Genomic DNA, 15,308 nt, shown 5'->3' on the forward strand with positions numbered 1-15,308 from the left:
AAAAAATTGAATCCATCCTTCCCTTCCTTTGTAGGGAAGGATGGATTCAATTTTTGTCTGAGGACAGGAATTAGAATTCAAAGTCATCTTGTAATGTTTGTTTTGCTGATAATTACAGCTCTTTGGATTTTTAATAATTTATCTCTTGCACACAAGAAATATTTTTCTATATATTTACCTGAAAAAAACCCAAAAATCAACATATTTAAACTGAAATTTGTGTTGAAATGACTATGTCAAGTATCCCATGTCAGACCATTTAAAACTTTCTATTACAGTTAATTCACAAGGTAGATAAAATATAAGTTTCTGAAGTGAAAATTTATTCATTTTAGGCATGTAAGCCTATTCGCCTAAAAATTACAGACTTTTGCTGGAGGGAAAAAGCTTTTTAGTGTGTTATGAGCATGTTTAGTCCTTAGTAATTAGATAACTTTTATAATTATTTTGAATTTTTGGTTTCTAGTATTTTTCTTCCACAGGTTACAGCTGTCTTGTTCTTATTTTTAAAATTCTGACGTGTTCTTGTGGTTAATTATAATGAATCTTTAATAATAACATGAACGTGCAAAAGCAGACATACTAAGAGAGGATTTTTGCTTTATCATGCTAATTCAAATTTAAGGGGAGTTGAGATTATTGGTGCTCAAATTTGCCTTTCCAATATACAAGTTAGTTAAAAATAATTTAGAAAAGAAAGAAATTTAATTTTTCTTTGCCTCAAGAAAGACTTATTTGCTAGAAACTTGGAGATATCTCAACATAATCCAGCAATCTGAACACAAACCAGCTGCATTTGAATGAGTTTTACTAGTGACTCCCTCTTAAGTGTTTTAATTGTTTTGGTTCCTAGAAGACCTCACAAGAAGTGGCAAACCTTGGTGGATGAATGATGCATCTGCTTTTCCAGCTTCACGTCCCGTCAATGGCACAGGAAGTAGTCACAGTCGACAGAAGAGATCTGTGAGCCTTGAACGGTTTGTGGAAACGCTGGTAGTAGCAGACAAAATGATGGTGGGATACCATGGTCGCAAAGACATTGAACACTACATTTTGAGTGTAATGAATATTGTAAGTTTCATCCTTCTCTGTGTTCGTATCAATGCCTCTGTACTGAAATGACAATGGACCTGACAAGTGTATTTATTGCCATGAATGATGCTTTAATATAAGTACTAGCTTGCAGAAATGAATAGTTTAAATACTGGAAATCTTGGCATTTTGGGAAAATGTCAAGAAGTGTGTTGTGATCACTTTTAAATTGTTGTCTTTAATTTTGAATTCAAATAATTACATTCAGATTACACAGTTCTATTCTGCTTATATCGACACTAAATGCTCATTGTGCTGGATGAATTATGAAACAAGGTATAAACAGTTCAATTGAAAAACGTGACTCAATAACAGAATGGTCATTTTCTTTGGGTCTTATATTTGGGTCTAATAACTTATATTTAGGTGATGTGCTTTACATTATGGAACTACATGAGGAAATTGGGCTAATTTTTAACCATTTAGGAAGCAAGTAGTGTTTCTTGTCTGACTTTGTGCCTTTTCTTATTTTCTGGAGGTCAGGTTGCCAAACTTTATCGTGATTCCAGTCTAGGAAACGTTGTGAATATTATAGTGACACGTTTGATTGTCCTCACTGAAGATCAGGTAAGAGCTATTGTGCTAAGCTTTATACCTTGTGAAATACAAGTTATGTTATTATAGAATGTAGAGTTATTTAATTATAGATTGAAGTGGCTGCCTCTGAGTTCAAAACCTATCATGTAATTTTTCACTGCTTTAATCAAGATGAAGCAGTTGAAAGGAATATTCCTCACGTATCATCTCAAATATATGTATTCTTACTTCAGGTGACTATTATTACAGCTTCGGGGATGCCAATTTTATTTTTAGATTTGTATTTTGATTTATTTTTTTCTGTATTGACAAAATGATTATTAAAGTTGGAGCAGAAAGAATGATGGTTCAGTAACACACAGCTGAACTTGGGGGTCAGATTTTACAGAAATAAAATTTGGCAAGAAGATTTTATTCCTAGAAACCACTGCTTCTAATTATAGTCCCATTTTAGTTTTCAAAAGGCTTAACAACTGACCTTAGTAATTTGTTTGGAACATTTCTGGTATGCATGTTGTATTGCAGCCAAACTTGGAGATAAACCACCATGCAGACAAGTCCCTCGATAGCTTCTGTAAGTGGCAGAAATCCATTCTCTCCCACCAAAGTGATGGAAACACCATTCCAGAAAATGGGATTGCCCACCATGATAATGCGGTTCTTATTACTAGGTATGGTCATTATAAGTATTGTGTTTATTTTATTTCTTGTAGCTTTCTTGTTCTTAGCATATATATGTCTAGAGGCTAGTTGCAAAATAATATATTTGGTAGGTAACCTTTAAAGGAGGAAAATTAATGGATGGGTTGTCTTAAATAGATTATTAAAGTTTAGATTAAGAATTTGGAAAAGTAAGATCTGCAAATCACTTGCTTCTGCTGTTATTTTCACTTCATAATTGCCAATACAAAGTATTACAGTAGAAAAGATGAATCCTATTGAACATTTTATACTTTAATAATTGAAAAGAATTCATAAGATCGCAGAGAAAAAAAGAGAATGAAAAATGTATTGTTAACCATGTAAAGTGTTTTTGTAAGAATTTCAAGCCAGAACTTCAACTGGTGTAATAGTATTTCTCTGAAAACAGGTTCTTGCAGATTCCAGCAATATGAGACTCTGCTTTGTAGCTGGTTTGATTTATTATGTTTAGTTAAGATGAGAACTGACAATTTTTATAGGTAGTTTCAAAGCCTGCATATGTGCCTATTTGTTTGCTTCTATTTCCGTTACTCTGATAAATTCAACATAACCTGCACTGTAATCCTGTGATCCTGATAAAGGCTCACAGTTGGTGTAGGCAACCTACAGTTGGTGTAGGCAACTGTACTTTAATAGAAGATAAGTCTCATTGTTATTTAAGGATACTATTTATTCTTTTTTGTTTTGTTTAAGTAGCAGCAGGTTCATATGTTCTTATTTTGATTAGGGTCTTTTAATTGTGATTTCTGCTTTCCAGGACAAATTCTGTACTGCTTTGTATGTAACCTATTTTTTTTTCTGCATTCACTGCAGAAAAATTGAAATAATGATTAAAATAATGTATCTTTTGTATAATTTTGCATAGCATTTGTGGAAGTTGTTTTTTTTTCTGAGGGAGGTGGTGTTTTTCCTGGTTTTGTTGTGCATAATGCACAAATCTTTTTATTTTTCAGAGGAAATAGAACCTAGTGAATCACTTGCATGTATTTTGTATTAATTGTGTATAATATAATACATATGATTACAATATAATTACTTATGATCCTAAATAGTACATAGTAAAAATTAGAGTGATTAAATGCTAGAGTAATTCAGAAAGCTTTTAGATTTCAAGAAGTGTAAAAAAAAGATTAAACTCTGATACAAATAAATCAAATGCAATGAAAAAGAAAATAGTTGCATTCTAGGGTCTTAATTTTTCACAGAGGCTTTTTTTTAATGATCGGTTTTGTGCCTATAAGTAATACCTTCACTAGGACTTTTGAACCAGAATATGTGATCACAGCTTTGCTGCACGTGAGACTTTCACTGGTATAATTTAGACAAATGAAAAAGGGTAATCCTTGGGTGGTATTGTTGTGTCAGTTGAAGCTCTTTAATGTAGATATGGATAAGTTGTATTGGCAACTCTGTATTTTTACTGCTACAGCTGACTAACCTGACACTTTGTTGGTGGTTTTCTGGCATTACAAATCACAGTTGTTGTCTTTTGCAGCTGTGCTTTTATGTGTTTGATTACTCTGTATTCTGTACTGGCTTCCCTGATGCGGTAGAGTGTTCCAGTGGGATGTTCCTAGTGTAGTTCCGAATAGATCTGTGTTTCCAGACAAAAACTTAAGCCAGTGTTAACTTGCAAGCCTCTAAGTGTAAAAGGAGCAAGTTTTGAGAGAATGTGAGTAATAGCTATTCAAAATTATGTTTTTTCATCAAAAACCAATAAATATGGAGGACTTTTTATAGTTCTTCGTTATGGGGGCTATAATTATCTAAGTATGTAGCAGGTGTATGCTGTCTTTTAAAAGGGGTGTAAGAATTTTATAACTTCCTAGTTTTCTTCTAAGAAGTTTACACCTCCAAGAATATACCTATATTTTAAATCAGTGAAGTGCCTCAGTGTTGTGTCTGCAGGCTAGTAATACCTACCTTTATAAAGTTCAGTTATAAATGCTTTCACACCAAAATTCTTATAATAATTTATTTATATAATATAGTAAATAATATATAGTATATAGTAGTATATAGCATATAATATAGTAAATGATATTTATTTATATTATATAGTAATATATAGTAATTATATAGTAATATATTATATAGTAGTATAATAATTGTGATTCCCTAATATAATCGCAAGGGCTGCACTAATCAATTTGAGTGGATAAATCCAGCTTTTACTGAAAACTGCTAGCTATCCCAGCTGTTATTAATAAAATGAATCAGGTTATGTGAAGAATCAATAGTTCTTTTTGGGGTTGGAATAAGTAAGGACAAATTTATATTCATAGTAACATGTAATCCACTACTTTAATAATTCTAAATGAATTGCTGAAATGTTGATACACTTGTTTTCATTCTCTTGTCTATCTTTCACTTGGTAAACCAGATTTAAGACATTATATGAGAAAGAAAAGGATATGGCTATGGTTCTTTAAAATCATAATATACTGGAAAGGTCTTTAATGATCACGTCTATCCAAAGGAATTTGAGCCTATACTACCACAAAAATTAGAATACTTATTAGCCACTCCACTAGTATTTTGAAAGCAGTTTCCTGAATTTGTCCAACTGATGATGCTCTGCTTTGTATGGAGTAATTACATTTTTATTGACTTTGACACTGGAATCAATTTTTTGCTCATTGTGTGTACTTCTACTTTATGGAAAGTAGGAAAGTTTCAATTCAACATTATGAATAGTTTCGTGTTGATTACAACCAGATTTTTTAGTAAGTATTGATGCATTTGAAAATATTACTGAGTCCTATCTAAGTATTTAAGTTTGCAACTACAGCAATCTTTATCTGAAATGTGGGGCAGAGGATTTAAGAAAATGAGTCATTCTTTTCAACCATGTAAATTAAGACAGCACTTCACCTTTTCTTTGATGTCCCTTCATGTTGCTTTTAAAGATGTCATGGTCTGATTCGGGAAAAACAGTATTAAGGCAGCACATTCTCTAGGAGTATCTGCTTGACCAATGCAGAAAGACTTTTGTATGCTAAATAAGCTGTGTGCTAAAACCAGGTAGCCTCACTAGAGTGGAGGTATGTCAAACTGATCTCTTAAGTCCCACAGAGGCGTTGCCAGGCCTACTAAGCCACCAGTCTTTGGACAAGAGCCTGCCTGTGTTTGGTGTGCCTGATCTATGGGTTGTGGTGCTGCAGCCACCCTGCAGTCTGCTAAGTGGGTAGGGAATTTGCAGAAAACTTCTTGTTTGCTAATTAAAAAAACACAGGCCAGAGGCTGGTCTAAGTAAGACCTTATATTGTATATCACCTAGATTTTTCCTGTAAGAGAATATATTTAGGTGTCAGAATTCAATGTTTTCTGCTGAAATTGTCCAAGTTGGGTTCTTGGAGGCCGGTGGAAGTGAAATACTAAGCACACAGACTTGAACTATGAGGTTGATAATTGGTGTAATGCTGTTAAGACAATGTCGCCTTTTTTTTCATGAAGATTTTAGATAAACCTAGTGAATCCTTAAAATTATTTTGTACTACAAAATAATAAAAATAGGAGAAAAACTTGAATGGATGTCTAATCTCAAGTCCTTTGATAAAGATAGAGCTCTTGCATTTGGTTTCTGTATTCTTGCATCTTGATAATGCATTCTTGCATTATGATAATCTTGCTTTTTAGCACAATGTCAGATAGTTAATTTTAAAAGCCAGTGTAAATTTTGAAGCTTGTGCACCCCACCCCAGTGTAGAGGTATCAATTTGCCTTTTTGAAGTTAGTTCTTGTTTGGTGATTTGTTTTTTGGGCCTTCCTTGGTAAGCTGCTTCCTCTTTTTGTTTCTTCAGAAACTCTTTAAGAAATAGGGTCTCCATAAATTGCAAACCCACAAAACTTAAAAGCTATAGTGTACAGCTATTACTTTATTTTTATTTATATTTTTGAACTAAGCTTCCTTCCATTTTGATTAGTTGCTTCCTTCTCTTGATCTTAAAGATCATGAAGTAGGAATTGTGGCATTCCTTAAGAATGCCTTTGTTAACCAAATATTGTGAACAGAACCATTCCTTTTCCTGTGTACCTGCATGGCCAGAAGGCTGGATTCTAGTTTACACTCTGCAACAGTATTGAGAAGGTGAAAAATTTTTTAAATTTTGTTTTTCCTTTACGCTGGAAGTGTTCTCCAGTGCTACATTTCTCTATAGCTCAAGAGGGTTAATTTGATTTGTCCAGGTACTAAGTAGTTGTTTATCCAAACGATGTTTGGCTGACTCTCTAAACATTGCAGCAATGGAGTGTTTTGCTGCTGAGATGGAAGATTACTTTGCCTCCTGGTGTGCTAGTAGATCAAGTAAAAACATGTACCGGATGTACCATAGAAAGGAAGGTTTTGGGGGGAATTTGAGGTGTGTATCTCTAAAGGGACAGACTCTAGTCTGTGAGATGCAATTGTTTTAAACAGAGAAACATTTGAAACCTCAGTCACTTATGGAAACAGTACTTCTCAATAATTGCTGAATGAAATGTCACCTACTGTTAGTAGTTCACACACCATGAATTTGTTTTATGTTTTAAAAGGAAAACAAATTCACTATGCTTGACAAAAGCATTGAGATCTCTTTGCAGCTAGGGCGCTTTTATGGAAACATTTCTTGCAGAAAACTTACTAGACTTAATTTAAAGACTGTAAACCTGTGTGGTTTTATGTAGATACACCTTCTGAAATTCTTGACTTAAAATACCATGAAATACAAAAATCTTTTACTTGGATTGAAATCCACTTGACCTAAGTTCTCAAGTGGTTTACTGCTTTAGCAACAATTAATTCCACAGCTCCACTGAACTGATACGCTCTGTTGGAAGGATCCTTATTTGATTGAATAAAGAATGACAGCTGTAGCTGTTTTTATTTTGATGTAAGCTAATAATTGATATAATATAAATTTTGATAATTGATTAAGTCAAATACACCTCGATTTGCAGGTTGTACTGATGAGAGTAAAAATGCTCAGTATCCCAGATGGTATATTTTTTCTATTTGTCTGGGTCCTCAGTGGGTTTGTATATGTTAATATTGTGAGACAGTAAATGAGCTCTCTCTTAATAGGCAGTTGTATTTTTGCTGGGTACTTGTAACTAGTTAAGTAGGTGTATTGCTAAGCAGTGTGATATGGCTGCTATTGGCATTAACACCAGTATGAGTATGCAGCATATCTCTAGCAACACTATTGAAGCCCATATGGGAGGCATTAGCATTATTACATGGTGGATTTTTTAAGTGTTTCAAGGAGAGAATTTTACAGAGCTGGTTTATGTTTATTGTATATGCATAAGATTAATTTCATGATGCTTCAATCAGTTGATTGCTCATTCATGTGTCCTTATGGGTAAAGGGCACTTCCATTTGTCTGTGAGATGCAACCAATGTGCAGCCCAGTGCTGCCAGTTTTTCTTAGGATACAGAAAGTTTATTTAAATGGCAGCAATCCTAAACCCTTGTAATTCTTGTGGTTCATAATCTAAGAACAGAAATGTTTCTGACATTGCTGTAGATACTCAAGAGGAACAAAATATTTCTTGTTTCATTTTGCATACCTGTATAAAGCTGACCACAATCATGCCTTTAATAACATTAGAGTTTTTAGGCAGCCAGGGATGGTTTTGTAGTTGCATGGGCCAGATAACAGTTCTAAAAGAAAATTTGTTTAATGGATACTCTTTTCCTTTTGCATGTCAGTTGCAAACCTTTAGGTTAGTAGTATATTTTTGTTGTGTAATAGTAAGTAGCATTGCCCCCTCAGGTTCTGTACTAGTAAAGGCATTTGATAAGGCCAACCAGCCAGGACTCTGCACATTCCTTTACTCCTGCAGGTCCAAGATTGTTATGCTTCTTTTCTGAGGCATTTTCCACTTTTCTTCTGGGCTTCTTAAGTTGTTGCAAGATTCCTCTTTTATACAAGGTACTCTTATATACTCCATGAGCACAATGTCCTAGCTTTGTCCAATAAATCTGTAGATCCAAAGCATTTCTGTTCTCATGTAGCCTTGTCTTGGATCCTCATCCTGTGGCTAGTTCCTCTGTTTGTAAGAAGAGCTCCAATTTCAAGCACTAATTCTGTTCTTGTTTCTTACTTACTTGACTCTGAAGTTCATTAGGCAGTTTTCGTCCTTGTTTTTTGTGTAACCTTTTAGCTTTTTCTACTGGAGTTCATTGAGTTGAATTTAAGCCCCTGACAGGAGAATATGTTTCCTGATTTGATTTTTGCGCAAAAATCATAACAGCGTCCATTGACTTGGTTTTCTTGTGACCATGTGTAAGATTGAGGCAGAGGTTTGAAAAGCAGAGAGGCATATATTGCCCCTAGTGTCTGTCTCTGCAGATATATAAAATGTAAGGACCCAGCTTCCAAATAGTAGTACTAAATTCCCATGTATCTTTGTTTACAGGGAATTGAAGGAGTCTAAGAGGAAAAAATGTATTTGCATATTTAAAACGATGTATTTGGGGAAAAACCCCAAACAAAATTGAAGTCTTCAAGGGCTTTGCTCAGCAGACTGAGGAAAGTGAGGCATTTTATGTTGTGTACAGTGCTTCACGTAGGAATGTTTATTCCAGGGTTTCTATACAGGATGCATTCCTTACACTCCATTTTAAAGACCTGCTATTGACCACTTGATTCAGTCATGTTGCTAGATATGGCACCACTGTCATAGCTTTTATATTCTTACTTCCGTGTCAAAAACATGTTGGGGGTCTTTGCTATCTCTGCTAAGGCATGTTCTTTGGAACGATGAGAGATTGATAAAAGAGAAATTGTGACTGAGACGTGGCATAACAACTGTGTTCTAGTGTGTAGATGATTCACTTTAGGTAAACCTGGGTCTAGAGCCAGGTTCCACGATTGCAAGCATTGTGTATTCTGTGTGAGGGGGAAACCTACTCAAAGACCTCAGTGAAGAATGCTCTATTACCCATTTCTGTCTTTTTGTGAGGTGAGAATCTGTAGGCTGTGACATGATAGAAATCAGTAGATAAAACAGGCAATAGAAGAATATAGGAAGTAGTTGGAAATTGATGAAATCCCTTGGCATGTTATGTAATTCCTCTTTCTGTGGCAGTTATAAACATGTTGGGTGGGTTTTTTTATTCCCCCATCTCATGTTTCTTAGGATAAGTTTGGAAATATTGTTCAGGTGTCCACTCATGGCTGAGAATTTTTTTTATGAGTGCTTTTTTGTTTGGTTGGTTAATTGGTTGGATTTTTTTGAGGGGTAGATGGGGGTAAATTTATCTTTAAACTTTATTCCTAGATTTTGCAGCTGAAGGGAATCAAATAGACTCTGTGGGATTTGAGGGAGCTCATGTGGAACAATAAAGTAGCTAGAATGTGAATCTGAAAAACTGCTTATTGCATGGCAAATGTCAACCAGCAGGTTATTTGCAGCTAATTAACAAGCACAACGTGTGAGTGGAATGTTTTCTAATTAATAAAAAGGCTGTTGTTTTTAATTTCTGATGCCATTAGTTGACTCTTAGTGTACAGCTGGTTAGTTACAAGATGTGTATTCTAATTTAGTTCATAAAATTTTAGTCTGTGAGGGTGAAAGGATGGAAAAGGTATAAGGTACACCCAGAGTTTGCCTAATCCATTCCAGATGGACAAAATGTGTTCAAACTGTGCTTTATTTAATACCAAATCCAGAAAAGTGACCAATGTCATGGAGTTAAGCTCAGATTTTCATGCTCGGACTTGAAGTCTGAAAGCTCTTTTTTTTTTTTTTGGTTGTTGTTGTTAGATTGATTAAAATAAATGGTACCAAATAAAAATACTTAATAAAAATAATGTTCTCCTATCTCAACTGAAATAGGAGAGACAGAAATTTTGGGTGTAATCCCACAAATTTATCTTTAGATGTGCTCACTGAGGGGAGCTGGTTAGACACCTGGTGATTTTCTGAATTGGAAGATTTGAGAATATCTACCAGCACACATGATGAGCAATGCAACTCATAACTGTCCCAGTTAAAGTCTTCCTCTAAATGTGGCAGTGAAACTTTTGGCAATTAATAATGCATCAGGATAAACCTATAAAATACCAAACTACATGTGCTGTTGATAGTAATGGTATGTTAGTGCTTTCTGTAGTTTATAAATAAATGTTTCCATTTGTACACTAGACTTACCAGAGAAAGAAAAAAAACCAGTGAAAAATACCTTTTTATGCCTATTCCCCTCCCCCCCCTTTTTTTTCATCCAGGCATTCACCTTCTGAGTTGCACAAAGGGTCATAAAACTATTCAAATTATAGTTTTTCCAGGAAATGTTTGGTGGTAATAGTTTGGGATATCTGCTAGAACACTCAGTTACTGCTTGGCCAGATATCTGACAAAGGCCTTTCTAGCAGTTTCAAATGTTGTATTTTGCTTTTTTTTTTTTAATAAAGTACATACACTTGTTTAAAAACATCTCATTTTTAAGTTTTCTTAGTAGTCCAAGTAGAATACTTACCTTCTTCTATGTTTTTCCCTTCTCTTGGGGAGTTATTATTTTCATAACCTACAATGACTGGCAGAATAATACATTTGCCAGTATTTGAGTATTTTTTTTTCTCATTCTTAACAATCCAGGAAAACATATTAGGCCAGTTTATTCCCTGGATTTTGACCAGTTTTGGATTTTGATCTGTTGCATAAATTCTGTCTCTTGCCGCACATGAATATCTATGTATTACAATTTCATGTTTTCTTCACATTTTAAACATGAGTCTGGACTATTTAGCTCAACTTTACAGCTACCTTTGATTAGATTGGTTATGTATGAGTACATAAAAAATGTGGTTTTAATTAGGACATTGGTTGTAAATTCATTCTTCTAGTGGCAACATCGTATCTATTTAATTTTAGTATTCACTACTCTCTAGTTTTTGATAATTTACTCCAATCTTTCTAATCGAGGGCATGATTCTTTATGCTTTGAGATCACTTGCAGCATGACCATTATTTTAGTAGGATCTGGATAAGATTTCAGTTTGAGTTTATGGCTATTTCATTTTAATTATGCAAATAGTGAAGTAAAACCTAAACTGAGCACTGTCTGTTCCATGCTGCTTAAAACTTTCTGAAAAACATTGCAGTGGAATAATGAAGTAATGTGCATGAGTGTCTCAACCTTTTTTAAATTAGGTATGGTATTTTCTCTAAAGAGCTACCCATTTCTGTATTAAATTAATGGCTTTTATAAACTTCCCATCTAATTTTTAAGTATATTCAATGTGTTAAGTGTACTTTCCAAAGTGATTACCACTACTTACAGTGGGTTTTTTGGTGATTATTTTTCCCTTGCTTGCTTGCTCTCAGTGAATCTGCAGCAAAGAAGTGACACTTCAAGGGAAGTGTCTGGAGATTTTGTAGTTATTTTCAAAGAACAGGTGTGAATAGGCAGGAGCAGGATATTACAGAGTCATCTCAAGTAAAGAAATAAATTGAATTTATTTGCAATTGTAACTCTTCTGTTTCACTTTCTTAGTGTATGATGAAATGTAACTTTAATAGCTATTAAAATTCTGACACAGACCTGGATGGTGGAAGTAAAGTAAAAATCTGCAGTTAAAATTATATACTTGTATATTTTGTATTTGCTATGCTGGACTAACCACATGTGCAGGCTAATTGGTACTGAAGTTGATTTTGAAATCAGATTTGCTAAACAAGAGATTTTTTTTTCTATAAACTCATATAAAATCAAAGTCTTTTGTTTTCAGCTCAAATACAAATATTTGAATGAATGAGAAATTTGATACAGAAAATAAGAAACCGCATTTGTTTACATATGGTATATTCAGAATTAAATTACTGCCTATGTTAAAAATTCACAAATAACTGCATTCCCAGTTATTTGTGAATATGCATTCTCAGTTATTTCCTTGACTGGCATTTCTACTTTTCTAAAGATACATGTTTTATAGTCACTACTGTATGAACTAAGTGTAAGACACATGCTATACTGTCTTTACTATATAAAGTTAACTCTGGAAAATACGGTTGCTGGAATATGAAGACTGGGATAATGCTGAGAACTAACTTAAATTCTGGTCAAAACAATTTATATTGTCACAGCCTGGGAAAAAGCAGTGGTCTGGCAAACTGTAAAGAATTACATGTGCGATTGTAATGACTAGGAAGTCTGGTGTAGATTTACTCTTTCATACACTATATTCTAGTTCCTCCTACCATTATTTTTTTCAGTTCACTTTTATTGCTGCCACATTGACCTATTATCAGCAAATGAAATTGTGGCAGTGGGAGTATTCTAAGTGGGAATAAGCTCCATTGTTGCAACAATTTTTGGGTTTTTTAATGCTGTAACTCTTACTGATTTCTAGACTTGTAAATCTTTGACCTTCTGATTTGTCCTTTCCTTGCTGTATGGCTTCTCATCAGTCTAATGGGGGCTCGCAATAACAATATTATCAACACTGTGAATTAAAAAATCTCTTCTAATACTGCATAATCGAGTGTCATTCTTAAATCACTAGTCACTCATTAAACACCCAAACATGCACTTATGCCAAATTCTAGATACTTCTAATTTAAACTATTAATATGCACTATATATAGTATTTCAAGTCTGCATTGAAGCAGTCCATGGCACCTGCTCTCATGTGGGCTGATGGGGTTGATCTGTCAGAGAAGGAGAAGAGCATCTTCAGTCATAGACTTGCCAGGCTGGTGAAGAGGGCTTTAGGTAAAAGTTGCTGGAGGAAAGAAATGTCAATTCATTCCACTCCTACCAGTTTGATCCCAGGGCCAGCAAGACATGCCTAGAGTTTGGAGAGAGACCAGAGGTCAGGAGGAGAACATGTGAAGAGCAGCATGAAGGAATTCCAGCTGCTCAAGCCAGTAAATTGGCTTCATCCTTCACCAAGAACCCATTTTAAGTACTTCTGTGCTAACACAAGTAGCATGAAGAGTAAACAAAACCGAGTCCTGTGCATGCTTGCAGGGCTGTGGTCTTACCAGTGTCACAGAGATGTTGTGGGATGACTCCTTTGACTGAGTGCTGGAATGGAATGATGAGGCTGTTTCACAAAGAGGAGACAAGCAGAGGGTGTTGCCTTCTGTGTCAGTGACCAGACACAGAATGCACAGAGCTCTGCCTGATCATCTGTGGCGAGCCAACTGTGAGTTTACAGATTAGGATTTAAGGGAGGGCAGGTGACATTATACTGGAGGGTCTGAACAGGAAGACCAGGTAGGTGAGGCCCTCTATAGACAGATAGGAGCAGCTTTATGTTCCTGAGCACTGGTCTTCATGGAGACTTCAGCCACTAAGAGAGCTGTTGAAGGGACAGCACAGTGGTAGAGTACTGTGGGATAAAGACTTGCACAGAGAAGCGGGGTCCAAGAAATCTGGTTTATATTCAAGTGTCATCTCCTCTAGGTCAGAGGCAATGCATCCTAACAAAGAAGAAGTCAGACAGAAATGCCAGGAGGCCTTCAAAGATCAACAAGGAGTTTCTGGACAAATTCAGACACAAAAATGTAAGCTTGCAGAGGGTGGAAGCAGGGAAAAACAGCCTGCGAGGAATTCAGAGAGATTGTGTGAGCAGGCAGGGATCAGATTAGGAAAGCTAAAGCTCTGATAAAATGAAACTTGCTGAGGGCTGTCAAAGGCAACAAGGGAAGCTTCTCTCAGTATGTCAAAGATAAAAGGAAAACTTGGGAAAATGTGAGTTCTCTCCAGAAGGAAGCAGGAGACTTGGTTACCTGGGATATGGAGAAGGCCAAAGTACTCAATTAATTTTTTCTCAGTCTTCAGTGTCAAGTCCTCCGGTCAACACTGCTTGAATTGCAGGAGGCCATATAGAATTGTATATTGCTGACTATAAATATCAGTGACTATCATTATAGAATGTAGAATCGCTGGCTGTAGGAGAAGATCAGGTTTGAGACCACTTAAGGAACTTGAAGGTACAAGAGTGCATGGCACCTGCTGGGATGTATCCAGCTGTCCTGAGGGAACTGGTAGAGAAAATGCTTAAGCCACTATTCATTGCATTTTTGAAACCATGATAGCTCAGTAAAGTTTCCTGTGACTGAGAAGGGGAAACATAACCCTCATTTTTAGAAAAGGAAAAAGAAAATATCTGGAGAAGTACAGGCTAGTGAGTCTCACCTCTGTGCTCAGCAAGATCATTGATTGAATGCTTCTGGAAACTATACCGGGACACAAGGAAAATAAGGAGGTCATTGTTGACAGCCACCATAACTTCACCAAGGGGAAATTGTGCCAGACCAATTTGATGCCTTCTGTGACTGAGTTATGGTTTTGATAGATAAGGGAAGAGTGAGTGATGTCATCTACCTCCAAAGCATTTACTACTGTCCCCCACGACATCCTTATCTCTAAACTGGGGACACATGCATCTGATGGATGGCCTACCCAGTGGATGAGGAATGATCTGGATGGCTTGCACTCAAAAAGATGACTAGTCAATTGCTTTGTGAACACATGGAGATCAGTGACAAGTGGCATTCTTCAGGGGTCAATACTGGGACCGGAACATTTTAACTTCTCTGGCGTGGGCAGTGGGATTGAGCACACCTCAGGAGGTCACTGACAGCACCAGGCTGTGTGGGGCAGTCGACACAGCTGGAGGGAAGGGATGGCATCCAGAGGCACTTGGACAGGCTCGAGAACTGGGCCAGGGCAAACCTCATGGTGGTCAACAAAGCAAAGTATAAGATCTTACACATGGGTTAGGGCTGTCCCAGACATGGACACAGGCTGAATGGAGAATGGATTGAGAGCAGCCCTACAAAAGGGATCTTGGGGAATCAGCAGATGAGATGCTGGACATGACCTTTCAATGTGCATTGACAGCCCAGAAAGCCAATTTTTTCATGGGCTGCATCCACAGAAATGTGGCCAGTGGGGCAAGGAGGTACTTCTCCTCTACTCTCATGAGACCCCCACCTGCAGTCCTGCATCCAGCTCTGGAGCCTCTATCATATTTGAATTT

General features: G+C 36.0%; 1 protein-coding gene across 1 annotated transcript in view; it reads left to right on the forward strand.

The window, feature by feature from the left end:
- Positions 1-15,308, forward strand: part of ADAMTS6 (ADAM metallopeptidase with thrombospondin type 1 motif 6) — a 135,369-nt gene that overhangs the window by 13,007 nt on the left and 107,054 nt on the right. The window contains exons 4-6 of the mRNA XM_054284174.1: positions 857-1,071; positions 1,576-1,659; positions 2,155-2,300. Of these exons, the coding sequence (XP_054140149.1) occupies positions 857-1,071; positions 1,576-1,659; positions 2,155-2,300 (445 nt within the window). The remainder of the gene's footprint in view (positions 1-856; positions 1,072-1,575; positions 1,660-2,154; positions 2,301-15,308) is intronic.

The sequence above is a fragment of the Melozone crissalis genome, unplaced genomic scaffold, assembly GCF_028551555.1.
Source record: "Melozone crissalis strain CALT ecotype California unplaced genomic scaffold, PUWL_Pcris_2 ptg000005l_1, whole genome shotgun sequence".
Taxonomy (NCBI): domain Eukaryota; kingdom Metazoa; phylum Chordata; class Aves; order Passeriformes; family Passerellidae; genus Melozone; species Melozone crissalis.